General features: G+C 39.9%; 1 protein-coding gene across 3 annotated transcripts in view; it reads left to right on the top strand.

Annotated features, from left to right (window-relative positions):
• LOC137256304 (nuclear receptor corepressor 1-like) overlaps positions 1-17,037 on the top strand; it is a 99,081-nt gene that overhangs the window by 67,768 nt on the left and 14,276 nt on the right. For 2 of the 3 annotated variants that reach the window (XM_067794067.1, XM_067794075.1), the window contains 17 exons: positions 1,525-1,686; positions 2,133-2,249; positions 2,496-2,552; positions 2,904-2,956; positions 5,020-5,086; positions 5,318-5,403; positions 6,025-6,111; positions 8,176-8,260; positions 9,038-9,271; positions 9,481-9,591; positions 10,236-10,318; positions 10,987-11,066; positions 11,578-11,749; positions 11,932-12,047; positions 12,853-12,972; positions 13,483-13,536; positions 14,373-14,512. In XM_067794067.1, the coding sequence (XP_067650168.1) occupies positions 1,525-1,686; positions 2,133-2,249; positions 2,496-2,552; positions 2,904-2,956; positions 5,020-5,086; positions 5,318-5,403; positions 6,025-6,111; positions 8,176-8,260; positions 9,038-9,271; positions 9,481-9,591; positions 10,236-10,318; positions 10,987-11,066; positions 11,578-11,749; positions 11,932-12,047; positions 12,853-12,972; positions 13,483-13,536; positions 14,373-14,512 (1,824 nt within the window). The remainder of the gene's footprint in view (positions 1-1,524; positions 1,687-2,132; positions 2,250-2,495; positions 2,553-2,903; positions 2,957-5,019; positions 5,087-5,317; positions 5,404-6,024; positions 6,112-8,175; positions 8,261-9,037; positions 9,272-9,480; positions 9,592-10,235; positions 10,319-10,986; positions 11,067-11,577; positions 11,750-11,931; positions 12,048-12,852; positions 12,973-13,482; positions 13,537-14,372; positions 14,513-17,037) is intronic. The other variant, XM_067794057.1, reaches the window with a different exon arrangement.

Here is a 17,037-nt window from a genome sequence, read left to right as displayed (position 1 = left end):
AACATGTCAATAATGAACAAAACTCCTAACAAGACAGTTTTTGCAGATTTCTAGTATACTGAACAGCAAAAGAAATGCATTTTTTTTTAAGATTTGAAATCTCATATAAGTAAGCATTCATGTTTGTGTCTTCTATTTAGGAACTTGACAAAAAGCCTAGAGTTGTTCTTTTGGTGTTCAGGCTATTTCCTGGTGGGGTATAAACAGTAGAATCTTCACAGTTCCCCCTAGGTTATTGGTATGTTCTTCAACATCAATTTCCAATCTTCTCTGTCTTGATTCAAACACAAATGATTTAGGGTTGTGGATAACCTAAGAAAGGAAAGGGGTGCGTGCATACTCGTGTTGCCCTCTAGCAGTTAAAGGGTTCACTCGTCACTTAAAAGACCTGGGTTTGAACCCCTACATGGGCACAATGTGTGGAATCAATGTCTTGTGGCCATCACTGTGATATTACTGGAATTTTGCTTAAAGCAATGTAACACTAAACTCACTCACTCACTCACTCACTCACTCACTCTCTACACCTCCAGCCGTTTCTGCAGTGTTCTGCAAGAGGGCTGCTGACAATCAAACCTGGACCATGTTCACCAGTTTCAGGACAAATGTCTCTGGAGCATCACCACATGCTAGTGATAGTCCAGTAATTGTCCAGCAGATATCATGGCATTGTGTAAAGAAGTGGGACTTAGCCAGACAGTCCAGTAATTGTCCAGCAGATACCATGGCATTGTGTAAAGAAGTGGGACTTAGCCAGACAGTCCAGTAATTGTCCAGCAGATACCATGGCATTGTGTAAAGAAGTGGGACTTAGCCAGACAGTCCAGTAATTGTCCAGCAGATATCATGGCATTGTGTAAAGAAGTGGGACTTAGCCAGACAGTCCAGTAATTGTCCAGCAGATATCATGGCATTATGTAAAGAAGTGGGACTTAGCCAGACAGTCCAGTAATTGTCCAGCAGATATCATGGCATTATGTAAAGAAGTGGGTCTTAGCCAGACAGTCCAGTAATTGTCCAGCAGATATCATGGCATTGTGTAAAGAAGTGGGACTTAGCCAGACAGTCCAGTAATTGTCCAGCAGATATCATGGCATTGTGTAAAGAAGTGGGTCTTAGCCAGACAGTCCAGTAATTGTCCAGCAGATATCATGGCATAGTGTAAAGAAGTGGGTCTTAGCAAGACAGTCCAGTAATTGATATGATGAGCATCACTTTGGAACAAGCATTGCCTGCATTTTTCTACATTCTTAGTGTGCCACTTTCCCCTTTTCTGCTCTATGTTGTTCAGAAAGTGGGAAATTGGTCAGGGCTTAGCTTTGCCAGATGCCAGCTTTGATTCCCATCTTAGTGAAGTGTTCGAAGCTGTTGTCATTTCTGATTTCAGACAGATTGCTGAAATACAACCCTCACTGACTTCATCACTGGATTTCCTGTCCAAGTTTTTTTCCTGTGTATTTGTGATATACCCATGTAATGTCTTGTCATGTCAAGCCCAGTTAAGACATTACTGTTACTCCACAGGAGCCGACATACAACCCTCAGGTGGAGGCCATCTCTCCAACACTTCCTCCTGAGGATTCGGCCAGCAAGACCTTCAAGGAAGAACTCCTGCAAGGCATATCCAGAGTGGACCGTGAGATCACCAAGGTGGAGCAGAATATCATGAAACTCAAGAAGAAAAAGGTAACTTTCATTCTTATTAACTTTCAGTGATTGATTTTCAAATATTGACATAACAATTTCATTGAACTATGTGGTCGGTCAAATTGTAGACTGATGCTATGTCTCAGAAAACAGCAGTATACCATTGAGAAGCAGCTGTAGCATAGGCAATAGAAGACACAGTGGTGGTTGTGTTAAAGTGACCACAGTGTTAAATAAGTGCTGTAATCTTGAACACCCTTTCAAAGAGGGATCAGTGACAGTCGTCCTTATCTAACAGCATCCCCACTTACTTAACTCCCTCATTTGATACTTTGTATCACATCTCAACAACCAAAGGGTATAACTGCTCATATCACCCACTATCTCCCAGACAAACTTTACTGTCCGGTTCGTAATGTGTAAGAACAACCAACCAAATGCTCTTGTCGTCCTACATTGTGCTGATCACCCTCTTTTGTCCACAGCAAGCCCTAGAGGAAGAAACATCAAAGCCCAAGAAGGAAAAGCCTGTCACACCAGAGTTGGCCATGCCAGAGACAAAACACCAAAGCATAGCACAGATCATCTATGCTGAAAACAGGGTAATATACCTCATATTTCTCACATCATCTCTGAAGACAATGATACATTGTTCATATAGTACAAGTCATAAGTTCTGGAAACAGGGTAACTACGTTATGAAGCTAAAGTCAGAAGTGCTGAAAACAGAAACAGATCATATATTTTAGACCTATGTTTCAGATCCAGTGTGATCATTATTTGTTTTGCTGCAGACTGTCAGTAAGTCTACATAAATCCCAGCTTTATACAGTGTTGATTTCTTTTAGAAAAAGGCTGAGGAGGCACACAAGACTTTAGATAAACTTGGGCCCAAAGTTGAGTTGGTAAGTCAGAAAAATAATCTGAGCTATCAAGGACACTTCGTTTAGATTATTTCATTATCTAACTGTGTATTATCCAATCATTTCTTATGCGGTAATCTAAGGTTGTAATGGATGTAAAAGGACCACTAATATAAGATCATAGCCAATTTGACTAAAATGTATACCAAGTGCATATGACCATGGATTCATGTTAAGAGTGTATGTTATGAATGTCTTTTACTTTATGCTCAGTGTTACCTCAGACTGCACCCTTCAACATAGTGCTAACACAGTTATAGAGTGACAGAATGTATAACTACCCAAATTTATGTATATCATATTTCCTGACATTGCCTGTCTTGTGTTCCACAGCCTCTGTACCACCAGCCCTCGGATACTGCCATCTACCACGAGAACAAGAAGAAGTAAGTCCAGGCATGCCATAGCCAGTCATTGAGCCTGTGTTTAAGCATAGAATATCATCATACTAGTGCTTATATTGGTTTGTTCAAGAGGGTACTGCTGTTAGCACTGCAATTTTCAAAAGTCTGTGGTAAGGCAGAGAATTATGATCTATATGCAGATTTAGCATTGTTCGAGTAGGACATGATTGTTGTAAGTCTATGTTAAGCTTAAGTATTACAGTGAGCTTTTCTTGTGTTTTACAGTTTTGCATAATATTCACTCACTCACTCACTCACTCACTCACTCACTCACTCTGTTATAGCTCAAATATTTCTGCAAGCAGCATGAGAACTTGCTCACTCAGTCTGATAAAGCTGAAATATTGCTGCGAGCAGCATGAGACAACTTAGTCACTCAGTCTGATATAGCTGGAATATTGTTGCAAACAGCATGAGAAACTTGCTCGCTCAGTCTGATAGCTGAAATATTGCTGCAAACAGCATGAAAACTTGCTCGCTCAGTCTGATATAGCTGGAATATTGGTGACTACAGCATTATGCAACACTCACTCACTCACTCACTCACTCACTCACTCAGAGGAGGAGTCAGTTAGAAATGCATTCAGTGGGATTCCCAGATCAAGATCAGAGCTGTATGCAGAAGTACCAATATGCAATGCCTTGTTTCTTCTGTTTGACTAATTCACATCAATTCAAAAGGGGGAAAAGTGTTGATTGGAATGAATGATGGCAGACTTACTGTTCCTGTTATAGACCACAACAGACTTAAAATATGTATCTTTCTCCTCACTTTTATGACTCGACAGAATTATGAGGGAAGATTTAATCATGTCAGTCACTCATGAAAGTCTTCATGGAACACTCGCTGTAAGCCCATGCTGTTATCAGGAAACACAGCATTAGGCCATCTGTCTATCTTACAAGCTTATCGTACCATCACACGTAATTAATCCCCAGCCCAATTAGCTACGTCAAGGAAATTGCTTTGTTAAGACGTGCACCTTCTGTACCAAGTATCATCGTGATCTTTATCACCCCAACAATACTCTCATACATTCTTGGGGTGGTGGGGTAGCTAAGTAGTTAATGTGTTTGCTTGTCATGGCAAAGGTCTGGGTTCAATTCCTCAAATGGTTACAAAGTGTGAAGCCCATTTCTAGTGTCCCCTGCCGTAATATGGCTGGAATATTGTTGAAAGTGGTGTAAAACTCAGCTCAGCTCAGCTCAGCTCAGCTCAGCTCAGCTCAGCTCACTCACTCACTCACTCACTCACTCACTCTTAGAAGGTAAAGGAACATTGCAAAGTGCCATGAAAGGAACACACATTGTTTGGTGTATATGTATGTGTTTATTTTTTTGTTTTTATGTAAGCATATCAGCAACTTTAAAAAAAAATTAATTAAGAAACAAGGAACAAATTATTACTAGTTCTTCGAATTTGATTGAAAATTTTCTGAAAGTGGCATGTAACGTGGTATTTGTGAATGGCCATGATTATGTCACACTTAGTCTTTATGTTTTCACAAAGTGATAGGTTTGGTTCTTGTTAAAAATCATATATATTTTAGCCCATTTGACTATGCTGGTTTGTTGATCTTGATTCACCTGCTCCTTATGCTCAGTGGAAATTTCAGGTTTGAGTGACGACCCATCAGGAAGGAATGATAACAATGTATGAATGAACAAGTTCTTTAGTACAGTAGGCAAGATGTTTCTTTGTAGCGTCTAACACCATTATCACACAAGTGGTAAAACCTAACCTACATTGCTGCTAATAAAGACATTGTCCAACCATGTATTGACATCCTTCCTAAGTACTCCAACTTGGAAATGTCTCTCAAAGAGGCAATGTCCAACCAGCCCCTATTGGTCACAAAAGGTGTCAAACTTGATTGGTTGATAGCATGTTCTTGTAACCCAACAAAGTGGATCATTGAACAGAATATCAGTCACTGGATGGTATGATCCAGACCTGGTTTCTGAAAGACTGTCATGTTCCTGGAATATTGCTGGGTACGACATTAAACAAAGCCATAATAATTGTTCTCTGTCTGTTTTACCAGGTTCCAGGTGTTCAAGAAGCGGCTGATTCTTCACCTGAAGAAGAGGAACCAGGCCAGGAAGATACGGGTAAGATTTCCCTTTGATCTCTTTGTGGGAAGACCACAAGAGGTAATGTGGTTGACTGATTCTTAGTCTCGGAAACTAAATACTTTTGAGAAAAAGAAATAACAAATAAATCCATATGTATTGGAAAGGAGACCCAATGGCTGGAATATTGCTGAGTGCAACAGACAAATGAAACGGACTTGCTACAGTCCAGAGAGTACCCTGTTATGACCCTGCTGTTTGTGTGTCCAGGAGCGATACCTGACGGAGAGATATGACCAGCTGATGCAGAGATGGCTAAAGAAAATGGAAAGACTGGAGAATAATGCCAAGAGAAAGTAAGAACACTTCCAAGGGAGGCTACTCTTGGTAATATTGGAGAACTCAATGTTCTGAGGTTGACCTCCCTGAATAGATACCTGAATTCCTGTAACCGGGCCATGCTAATAAACCAAATTTTTATTCACAAGATAATTTTAAGGTGAAGTTTCAAGTCCTGAAATACACTGGACATTTGTGTCTCCAGCTCAGTTGATAGTTTGTACATTTCCCATGGTCTTTATTGTTATACAACAGGACACAACTCAAGAAATGAGACAGGGTCTGTTGAACCACACGTTCAAATGAATTGAACTGAGAGAAACAATGTACAAGGCAAATTTCCTGTTGATTTTATAAGCAATTTAACCTACGTTATGGCTTTGTAAAGTTATTTTATTTCACTAATCAGTTAGACCCAATAATGTATTTTTTTTACCCCTCTGACATGTGATATGAGATGGTACACATAGAATTTGTCAAAATAATATTCACATCAAAACGATTTTCATTCTACTGATGGAGTTTTTGATTATTGTTTGCTTCTAATCTTTAGGATCTTGTAGCAATCAGTATCTGTATTTGAAGCTAACAGTGGAATTTTCTCTTTTGTTAAAATAGACAGTCCACATTTCTTTCAGAGCCAAAGATGCCAAAATGAGAGAATTTTATGAGAAGATATTCCCAGAAATAAAGAAGTCTCGAGAAGACAAGGAGAGGTTTGCCAGGTAATAAGTCTGCCTCTGCAGGTGATTAGTGATCTCTATGATCAGTTAGCAACTTCATTTGTTGACTTATGCCCTAAAGCAGTCCTCAGTTAGAAAGAGTTACTCTGTAACAGTTGATGATCGTAAGAGATGATGAAGTGGATTGGATGCTCACACTCAGTGACTTTATTTATGGCATGTTATCCAACCTCACCTGCATGGATCATCCTCAAAATATCAATCTCTAGAATACTTCTCATTTATTTACAGCTTGCCATTTTAGCTTGAATATTGTTGACAGTGAAAAAACTAACAGTTCATGTCATTCACTTGAATTCTTTGGTTAACTAATCATTGTGTGACATTCATGGCTTTATTAGATTCCAAGCATCCAACGATATCTAGTGTATTACATTGTCCACGCAGGGATGTTTTCCTGACACTGTTATTCCTCTGAAATGTTGCGGTAGCAGTAGTATAACAATTCAGCAGTATGGTAATGTAACATGAGGCTGGAGATTCTTTATTGTGCAACTCATGTATTGTAATACAGTAGAATACTTTTATAACGAACACGGATATAACGAACTGACGGTTATAGCGAACTGTTTAAAAAGTCCTGAATAAACCACTATATGTTATAAACTGAGTAGAAATGTGTTGTACAGTATAGTGTGTTTTACTGTTCTTTCAATGGATTTTTGCGAATAGCGAACTACAGATATAACAAACTAATTTCAGTGATCCCTTGTAGTTCGTTATAAAAGTATTTTACTGTACATACAATCTACAACATCACAAGCTTATAATGGATGAAAAAATGTGAATAGTAACAAACTGTTGATGCATATTTCTAGTGTTTCCTGGTTGGTTATGCCAAATCTGCACACTGGTCCCAAACCAGTGTTTTTCTCTTTGAAAGATCTCATGTTTTCTCACGAAAATTGGAAAACAAATTATTGAAGTTTGTGACTTACCTGTGAAATGGGAGAGTTTCAATGAAATAAGAGTACTGTATTGAAATGCACATTGTGTTGCTCCTATACCATCAAGATACATATCATATCGCTACACATTATGATAACGCCTGTATGCTGTAGTGCTGAAAGTTGACTACTTTAACTACTGACATGTGGTTTAAGTAAAGGGAAACAATTCACTGTTTCTTTTTCCACTCTGAGTCTTAGTTTTTGAAGGCTGCAAACCATTTCCCCTCCATTATCTCACGTCATGTTTCATGAAACATCTCAGACCAGAAACAGGCTCTTGTGCCAAAACTGGTTGCCACTAAGCCATAGTGTGAAAAAAACGTTTCAACTTTAAAAGTCAGACAGGCTAGATGTAGAATTACATGTACTAAATAATTAAGTAATTATATAAAGCAAATCTTACATTCGAAGAAAGCGATTATATGTACTCGGCCAAATACAGTAACAGGCTGCAGAACTAGTGGTAAGGGATCATCAACATGGCCAGTGCTTTTCACCTTTCCAAAGAAAATCAATCGTCCGATATCATCAGATATTTGCCTTTTCAACATTCATAAATGTCAGTTGAATATTGCAGTATGGGTGAAATATTTATAATCACTTGAAAATCAAATAAGCCAAAATTGTTGTAAGTGGTGTTAAGGTTTTATTTTCCCTTGCTGAATATGTAGAGTAGACACAGGCTCTTGGGTACATGTTCATTTTGCACACTCCACTTGGATCATGTTTCTCTTTCATATATTCATTCATTGATTTCATGCTTGTGTGAGACATTTGAGTTAACTGCATTCCTCACTATGCTTACATCGATTATCATTGAAATGAATCCCTGATTGACTCAACAAGGATACCTGGGCTGTCAGCACCATCCCCCATGCTTTTCTTCCTGCACTGCTCCAGTCTGACCTGAACACAATGCTGATGCGCTGTGATAACACTGAAATACATGTGGAAATGGCGTTTATCTCCCCTGCTCTTTCACTCACTCACTCACTCATTGCTTGTCCATCCCTGGCTTCTAACCATGAGTTTTATCCATTGCTCAGGTTGCTGCCAGCCAACTTGCAACATTTATTGTTTCATTTTGCTTCCTCAGTAGGGTGGGTGCCCGAAGCAGTATCGCATATGCGCGGAGCGAGGCCGAGCTCGAACAGATCATGGATGGATTACATGAACAGGAGGTTTGTTGTGTAGCTAGCGTTCCTGTTGCATGATGGGAAGGCCCTGAGGCAGTGATAACCGTGAGCTGTTTGTCCGTGTCGACTACCTAGGATGTCAGTTGCATGTTTTTGTCTCACCTCAGACATGTAATGCTTTTTCTGTGTTGTGTTTTTTATTTATTTCAGATTATCATGGAAAAATACATCTGAATAGGGACACATTTTTAGATACAGTTTCTGTTAAGCATATTTTTAATATATGTATGCTGGTTATTTTTATTATTATTATCTGTTTTTTTTATCATTAAATAATTAGTTTGATATGTCATAGAATAATTAGGTCATCCCTATTAGTAGATATATACTGAACAGCACAAGAAATGCAATTCTTGCTTTTTGTCCAGAGTTTTTCAATAGAAGACATAAACAGGAATGCTTACTTTTATGCGATTGCATTTTTTCTAAACTGGTGTTTCTTTTACTGTTCAGTTTATATATGTTTTTATTAGTAAAAGTAGTATGTAAGTAACTAGTTTGAGACATGCTCAGTTACCTATGATATCCCTATTAGAGGTAAAGTAGCACATGTACAAATTAAGTAGTACTGACTTGTTCCTTGATTTGAGAAAGTTTAGTTTAGGTGAAAGCAAAGATTGCTTGCAGTGTTTTGTGTTTTGTCCCTGTGGTGTTTGTTACATGTTGTAGTGGACATTAACCCTGTAGATGGCTAGACACTGGTGTATATATGTGTGCTGCCAATGCTCACAGACCTACATTGTCTTGTGTGCATGGTTACAGGAGGAGGATAAGAAGATGCGGAGCTATGCTGTTGTGCCGCCGATGATGCTGGACGCTCGACAGCGGAAGTTCCGATTCATCAACAACAATGGGCTGATCGAGGACCCCATGGGAGACTATAAGGAGAAACAAATAGTCAACAAGTGGACAGAACATGAAAAACAAGTTTTTAAAGAAAAATACCTCCAGCATCCAAAGAACTTTGGCCTTATTGCCCAATATCTTCCAAGGAAGGTGAGCACAGTAAGACTTAACTCCCCTCAATTTTCTCGCCATGTGATAGATTGTTCTTTGATATACCGGGAAAAGCATCAGATTTTGAATATACTGTTTTATATGCTTGAAAATAACCCACCTTGCCAAAAATTCACTTTAAGTCAATGATGATGATGATGATGATGATGATGATGATGATGATGATGATGATTATTATTATTTTTCAGACGGTGGCAGAATGCGTTCATTTTTACTATCTCACCAAGAAAAGTGATAACTACAAGCAGTTATTACGAAAACAAAACATGAAGAGAAAACGTTCACTGCAGAAGTCACAGGTAGGTGCTAATGGAGGCAAAAAATCCCCTCTCTGTGTTGTTATTTGATGCAATGTTACCTGTCTGAATCTCAGACAGAATGCAGTTGACTCATCCTTGCTGCATTGGCATCAACTGTTGACAATCAGAACACCCTGACCATAATTATCTCCCTTTAACTTTGACCCAAACTGTCAATAGTGCATGCTTCAACATGTTACTACCCATGAAGAGGCAACCAATGAGATTGCATGGTTTAGACCTGCTGTCTTTGCTGACACATTTCATTGGTTCCCAAACTGCGTGGATCAATGCTTCATGCTTTAACTCACTAGATTACATGTATGTTCATGTATACATGGAGTGATGAGGTAGCGAAGTGGTTAAGCATTTACTTGTCACGCCGAGAACCCTGAATCGATTCCCCATGTGGATACAATATGTGAAACCCATTTCTTGTGTTCCACACTGTGATATTGCTAGAATTTTGCTAAAAGCAGCATAAAACTAAACTCACTCATGTAAAGAAATCACACCACATTCTGCTGACCCATTGACATTGACACAGGTGGACATTTTACTGTCACTTCAATCATTTGATCAGTTGCCACTGACAGCCAGTCTTTACTACAGCCACAGATAACATGACTGCTGTGTTGTTTCAGCAACCATCCATGCAACCTAAGGAAGAGTCCCAGCAACGCCAAGACGATGCTGATGACAACGCTAAGTACGTCACACTCGTTGGGTAAGTAACTCGGTATCGATGGATTGCAATTGTTGAGTATTTGATAACAGTTAATCAGTGGTAGGAACGAAAAAACTATTGATGCATTGTTAGTATTTGTGACTATAATTTGGTAATTGACTTTATGTTTATTAAATGGTTACGTTGTTTTGTATTGTTATATTGTTGAGTGCAGACTTTCAGCTTTATTGAGTTTATGTTTACTTGGTGAGGGTTTTAAATTTCTTAGAAGTTACAGTATTTTGTATTAGACTCCCACTATCACAGTAGTTGTTTCCCCATCAGTAGTCACCTCTAGTGTTCATGTGATGTCTTTCTGGCCACACTTCAGCAGTACACCCAAACCACTGTATCATGGATGTATTTGTATGGAATTATTAGAGAGTCACAATTCAGTTTAACCCGTATTACCCCATGCTTGTAGATACGATTAACCTACCTCAAGTTGTTTGAAGTTTAGTTTTGCATAGACAAAATGTTTCTTTTAACCCTCCTTATCACATGGAACTTTCTCAAATGGGTTGGCACTACTGAACAAAAACATGCCTGACAATGCAATGGGTTTGAATGATTCACACACATTTCCATGCTTGCTTTGTCAGCACCCAATTCCTCATTCATGATTTAGTTGTTACTAAAGTTGTTAGTTGGTCAATTTTCTCCAACAGTGCCAAGAAGGAAGATGAGAAGGAGGCAGAAGAAGAATCATCTGAAGATGAGGTGACCGTGGCAACCACAGAGGGTGAAGGTATGTTTTTAGACAGCTGACTTTCCTTTGCCTTCATGAACAACAATGCAAAGATCAGTATTTAACTTCACACCACGTCCCAGGTTTGATTCCTGACAAAGCTGTAGAGTGTCAGTACTAAGATGGCAGGAATTGTTCCTTGCAGTATGAGTCACTGACTGGATGGTCTGATCATGTGGCTGGCATATTGCAGAATGCTGCTTTTATAGCAATGAAAGAACACTTCTCTTGCCCTTAGTGTTCTGTAATTAGTCTTACTTAAGGAACAGTTTATGACATATGGATAGGGGTGGTGATGACCATTTATGTGCACATATAATGTGATTGTACCCCCTTTTTCTCTCAGCTCCCCCATATCCATCCCTAAAATTAATAACCAAAATCAGCTTCAACAGTCCAGGCTATCCTCCCTTGTCAAGCTGAGATACTGTTATGGTACTGTAGTAAGCTGTTCGTAACCAAAGTGACCCATTTGCTCAGCTAGTACTTACAAAGAGTAAACTATTTACAGGAGGGGTACACCAGTGTGCAGTATGCAAGGTCCAGCTGGAACACTTCGGTATGAGTCGACCTCTCACCCGCAGCAACTGTGAGAATTATGGGATGTTAGAAAGTGATGTGAAGCCCGAGATGCGGGTGTGCAGCAGCTGCCGATGTCGTTCTGTTCGCCGCAGATACACACAGTGAGTCCAGAACTACAGATGTGTGGAACATTTTTGAGACTCGTGTGAATAAAATTATGATTTCTACCCCATGGAGTAAAATTCATCTAAAATGATGGTGAAATTTTGAGTTTTTGAACACTGACCAGGCTTGTTGGTGAAGCATTGGCAAATACATCTCTATATTTGGATGTTTTTTCCAGATGTCCAGTGCCTACATGTAAGACGCCCAAGCGTAAAGTGAAGCGCCTGCGCCCTCTGCCAGCTAAGTGGAGTGAACTGACTGCTGAAGTGAAGGAGCCAATCATTAAGGAGATGCGTAAGTATCCATTGGTCTTAGACATGCGTAGATTGTCACAAGGTGTGGATGTGTGTACTGTCAAAGGTATGTGTGCTGTCACAGGTGTATGTTTATTGTCAATGTGTGGGTACAGACTATCACAGGTGTGAGTATGCACTGTCTTAGGTACATGTATATACTAACACAGGTGTGTGCATGTGTGTGTGTGCATGTGTGTGTGTGCATGTGTGTGTGTGTGTGTGTGCTGTCACAGGTGTGGATGTATGTACTGTCACAGGTGTGGATGAATGTACTGTCACATGTGTATGTGTGTGTGTGTATGTGTGTCCTGTCACAGGTCTGGTGTATACATGTTTACGTATGTGCATGGTTGTATGTGGACACTGTCACGGGTAAGGTATAATCAGAGTAATTGGTTGAAGTGTGTCTCTGTGTGTGTTGTGACGAAATGAATGTGTGGGCATCAGTACAAATTGTGTGTCAAGTGTTGTCAATAATAAAAAAAGTAATACAGATATTTCTGTGTCTTTATTGTTGTAGTTATATACAATACATAAAACAGAAGCATGAATAGACATTTTTTAGAATTTTGAGTTTTTTTTATTATTATTATTGTATTAATTTTTATTTCAACTGTAATAATTTTTTTTTTTATTTCCGATCTACAAAGTACCTACCAACAAGCTAGTTTTGCAGGGTAATCAATAGAAAATGCTTTCTCTGGCTTTAGGAAAGAAAACATTTCAGATATTATCATGATCAAATAGAAATTACATGACTTGATGAAACAAGATTACTTGGAGTGACTGACTGGATGTTACAGAACTGACAGATGAGATAAGCAAGTGCTGTTCTGCCTGCTTCAATCGGATAGCACGTAAGCTCGGCACCAACCCACACACAAATGAGCCGATAGTAGCACTGGTCCCAGAAAACATGGACGGTGAGGAATACTAACACTCCACAGCCCTAACTTTTAACTGTCCATAACACTAGAACAACACTAGAATAACACTGTAAAAATTATCCTGTTGGTATTCTTTTGAAATTCTGATAACTGCCATTAATATGATTTCTGTGAACCCGTGAAGATCCGGGTAGAATTGGTCTTCAGTGCTCATGGTCGTCCTAGAGGTGACTAACAGTTTTGGGTGGATGACACAGGTCATCGTATCCCAGTTTCAATTGATGGTTTGATGCTCATCACATTGATCACTTGATTATTTACAGACTGCTGTCACATAGCTGGAACATGGCTAAGTACGGCATTAAACAGCAAACAAACAAACAATATTTCCAAGTATGTGAGGAGCATTTACAAGGACTGTTCTCGGTTTTCATTTATAATTTTGACTGGTAACTTGGGAAGCAAATATCTGTCATAGGTAACAGCAGTGTAATGATTAACCAGATGAAGCTTTTGTTCTTCTTAAAGTGAATATCTTGGTTGTAGAAGTTGTAGAGACCTCACGGTGGACGGAGGAGGAGATGGAGGTAGCCAAGAACGGTGAGTTGGTATCCATTTGTGCAGGTTCCAGAAAACAAAACATGCTTCATGTGACATGCTTCAACACTAACCTGTCTGCAGTCCGTTTGACTCGAAAACTATTGAACATAAAACACTCAATGAAATGCTGATCATAATCAAAACATCAGACCTACTCAATGAGTTTCTTGCAGAATTTTTGTCCTAAAAATATAGAAAATTGCTCAACAAACTGTCATTGAAAGATCACTCACTCACTCCTTGTTATGAGAGAGAAGTGCAAAGAGGGGAACAGACAGGTGTACAGGGAGCACATAAAAGTTTTTCTGTGCCATCTCCATCATTTGTCGCAAACCTGCCTCACTTCCAAGTGTGTGTCTTTTGCCTGGTCTGGTAAAAACAATGTTCACAAATAGAGTTGATCCTCTGACAAATTCAGCAGATTTGCTCATGGTCAGATAAAAGTCACCAACCTGCCAGTCACCAGTGTCTGACAGAATATTTCACAGTGACTTTGTCTGAAGTTGTTATTTGTGGCATGTGACACTTGTTTGCTGTTTATAAGTACTATGTTTGTTATTGTCAGTGCCAATTATAAAAAGAAATGTTAAATCTGAAATGTGTGTTTTATGATATGGACAGACATCTGAAACTTACAGGACCCATTGTCACTGTTACTTTGAAACACCATTTGTGAACACTGAAAAAAAGTTGGCTCATCACGCCCTAGAATTCTTGACATAGGAACAATATGTGAAGCCTTCTTCTACTGTCCTCCTCCTTGGTATTGCCAGAATATTGCTAAATCCCTACCTACTCATTCTTGCCTGGTCATCATGATCTGTGTCTGTGTCCAGGTCTGAGGGAGCATGGTCGAGACTGGTCTGCCATAGCCGGGATGGTAGGCACCAAGACTGAAGCACAGTGCAAGAATTTTTACTTCAACTATAAGAAGAAATTCAACTTGGAGGCCATTCTCCAGGAACACAAAGACAAGGTGAGACCTTCAGTTGTACCCATGAACAGGCAAGACACTCTGTCGTTTTCTCAACCACACAGTTCTTACAGATGTTCGAAACATTTTACTTGTACTCTTCGCATTTAACCCTGAGAAATGTTTCTGACATAGGTTTTATGTGCAAGAATTGAACTGGGCCACAAGTATACTTGTATGTACTGTAAGGTTTTCCTGACTCGTGCTTATTATACTTATCTCCTTCCTCTATGCGGAGGTAGTGGGACACTTGAAATCCCTGAAGTTCCCAGAAGAAGTCTTCTTCAGAATCAATATCGTCTCAGCCAAAGAAGTTGAAGTCTTCTATGTCCTCCAAGACGAAATCTTCAACTACTAGGTCATCACTGAAACAATGGACCAGCTCCTCTACGAAGTCTGTCAGTGATGACATCGTCCGACTCGACGAACAAGATGCTTATGACGAGACTCTGTTCCTACTCCCTGTGGTACAGAGCATTAGCAAGTCAGCTCAACATTCAGCATCTGCTAGACCTTCATCAGCTGCATCTGCAACAATACTGCAATCATCAGAGACTCTGCTATCAACACAGACATCCACAGCATCTACATGCTACATGTCAGATGCATCTTCTACGATTCTACAGTCACTTCATACACCGCAGCCCCTTGACACCAGCCTCTTCATACAACAATTCTCCACTCAAGATGAACCTTATGGAAAGTTGATTTGAAGAGGAAGGAAATCGTCAGTCATCATCTACTACAGTCGTCCTGCGTGATGGTTGGACAGCTGCTATGGTTCTGTCAAATGAAGAGGATGCAGCATACGAATGCTCTCATTCACAAAGATCGTCACCATCAGCTGTCTCATCTCAATGCAGTTTGGACACGGCACGTGCGTACATGCACATATCCCGCTAACAGCTGCAATGTTAAAGCGACTGCATCCCCGATCAGCACAGACGTCATCGTTCTTCATTTTCGTCGGATGTGGACTTCACACGCAGAGCTGCATGGAAGCACTCATGAAATGAAGACCATTCCAGGGATGCACACAGACATGAAGATCACTCTGACGTTCGACACGGGGACAACATTCAACCCTTCGGACCACTCGAATGCATTCATGGAAGAATAGAGATGACAGGGATGCACGTCGCTGGCCTGCATCAGAGTAAAAAAGAAGTCGTCTTCTCGGACTTAGAGATTACATCTCGGATTACAACTGGGCTCGATTTTGCTTCACCATTGAAGGAGTCCAAAGAATACCGTCACCTACAGGATGATCAACAACGACTTCAACATCATGAACTTCCCTCCGATTATGCCGATATCTATGGTAGCGGACAACTTATCTACGGTCTTCCACACTGTGACAAAGTATCAGCATCAACACATCCAGTCCTTCAATGCTTGAAGATTTACTATACAATCAACTCGGTGACTGCTGCTCTCAAGCACCTTCAGCACTTCAGCAGGTAGGGTTTCCCACATGCTTCATCAAGACATTATGGCTTAAGATACGGGTTGTCATCACCGTTTAACATCCTGCACAAGACCATGCATGTGCGATCGTATTCGGGGAATATGAATTATTCTATTAGACTGTCGTATACGGAAGGAGCATTCTAACGTTCGCCGTTTAACGCCAGAAGACGTCTACAGCGTCATTCGATTGTCTTTACGATGTGTAAAGGTCTTCTAACAGCAGATTCATCATTGTTTGTCTGAAGGCCAGCAGCAACAGATAACAGTTTCTGCCATGACAGCCAGCCAGCTATAAATAGACTTCACAAGGATGGCAGCTTGCTCACAACTTTCAGTGTTGGCGATCTGAAGACGAAGAATGACGCATCTTCACGGCATATCATTGAGATTCTGGTAGCAGCATCTTTATTACTGATGAAGGGTGTACCTGTACGTACTACCTCACCGACTGTCTTCATGAATATTCATGAATGACTGAAGCGTGGAACAGTATCATAGTACCGGAAGATTACTGATAAGTCAGAGTTGGATCTGATGTAAGTTCTACATTGCGGGGAAGAAGAATCTCCGTAACATGGATATGTTGAGACAAGATTCAAGCCATGATACCGGAAGTTCTACTCTCTCCATTACTACTATCACAGTGGCAGTGTCTACTCGCCTGAGCACAGCATTTGACTTGAAGGGGAAGATTACAACTACACTCATTACTACATTCATTGAAGCTGGAAGACCAACCAAGCAGATTTCAGGCTCCGATTCGGGATTTGAAGGTTTTACTGCAACACCTCAAGAGTGATGTCTACGAGCCACTAGTGTATGAGTGTATTGTACATCCGGCTTAATTAGATAGGAACTTCCACTGTCTTTGCATAGAGGGAGAAGATAAGTATAAAAAGCACAAGTCAGTTTTAATCAGAAAATTACATTTTGGAGTAATTTTGAATGAAAACTGAACAAACAGTGTGCAGGATCTCAAAGGTTGGATCTATATTGTATTACATATTTGTTGAGAATATAAGGTGAGCTATCCCATCCCATTTTCCCTTACTGATCAT

The sequence above is a fragment of the Haliotis asinina genome, chromosome 1 (genome assembly GCF_037392515.1).
Source record: "Haliotis asinina isolate JCU_RB_2024 chromosome 1, JCU_Hal_asi_v2, whole genome shotgun sequence".
Lineage (NCBI taxonomy): Eukaryota > Metazoa > Mollusca > Gastropoda > Lepetellida > Haliotidae > Haliotis > Haliotis asinina.
Note: the sequence above shows the minus strand (reverse complement) of the source record. Positions and strands in the feature narration are given on the sequence as shown.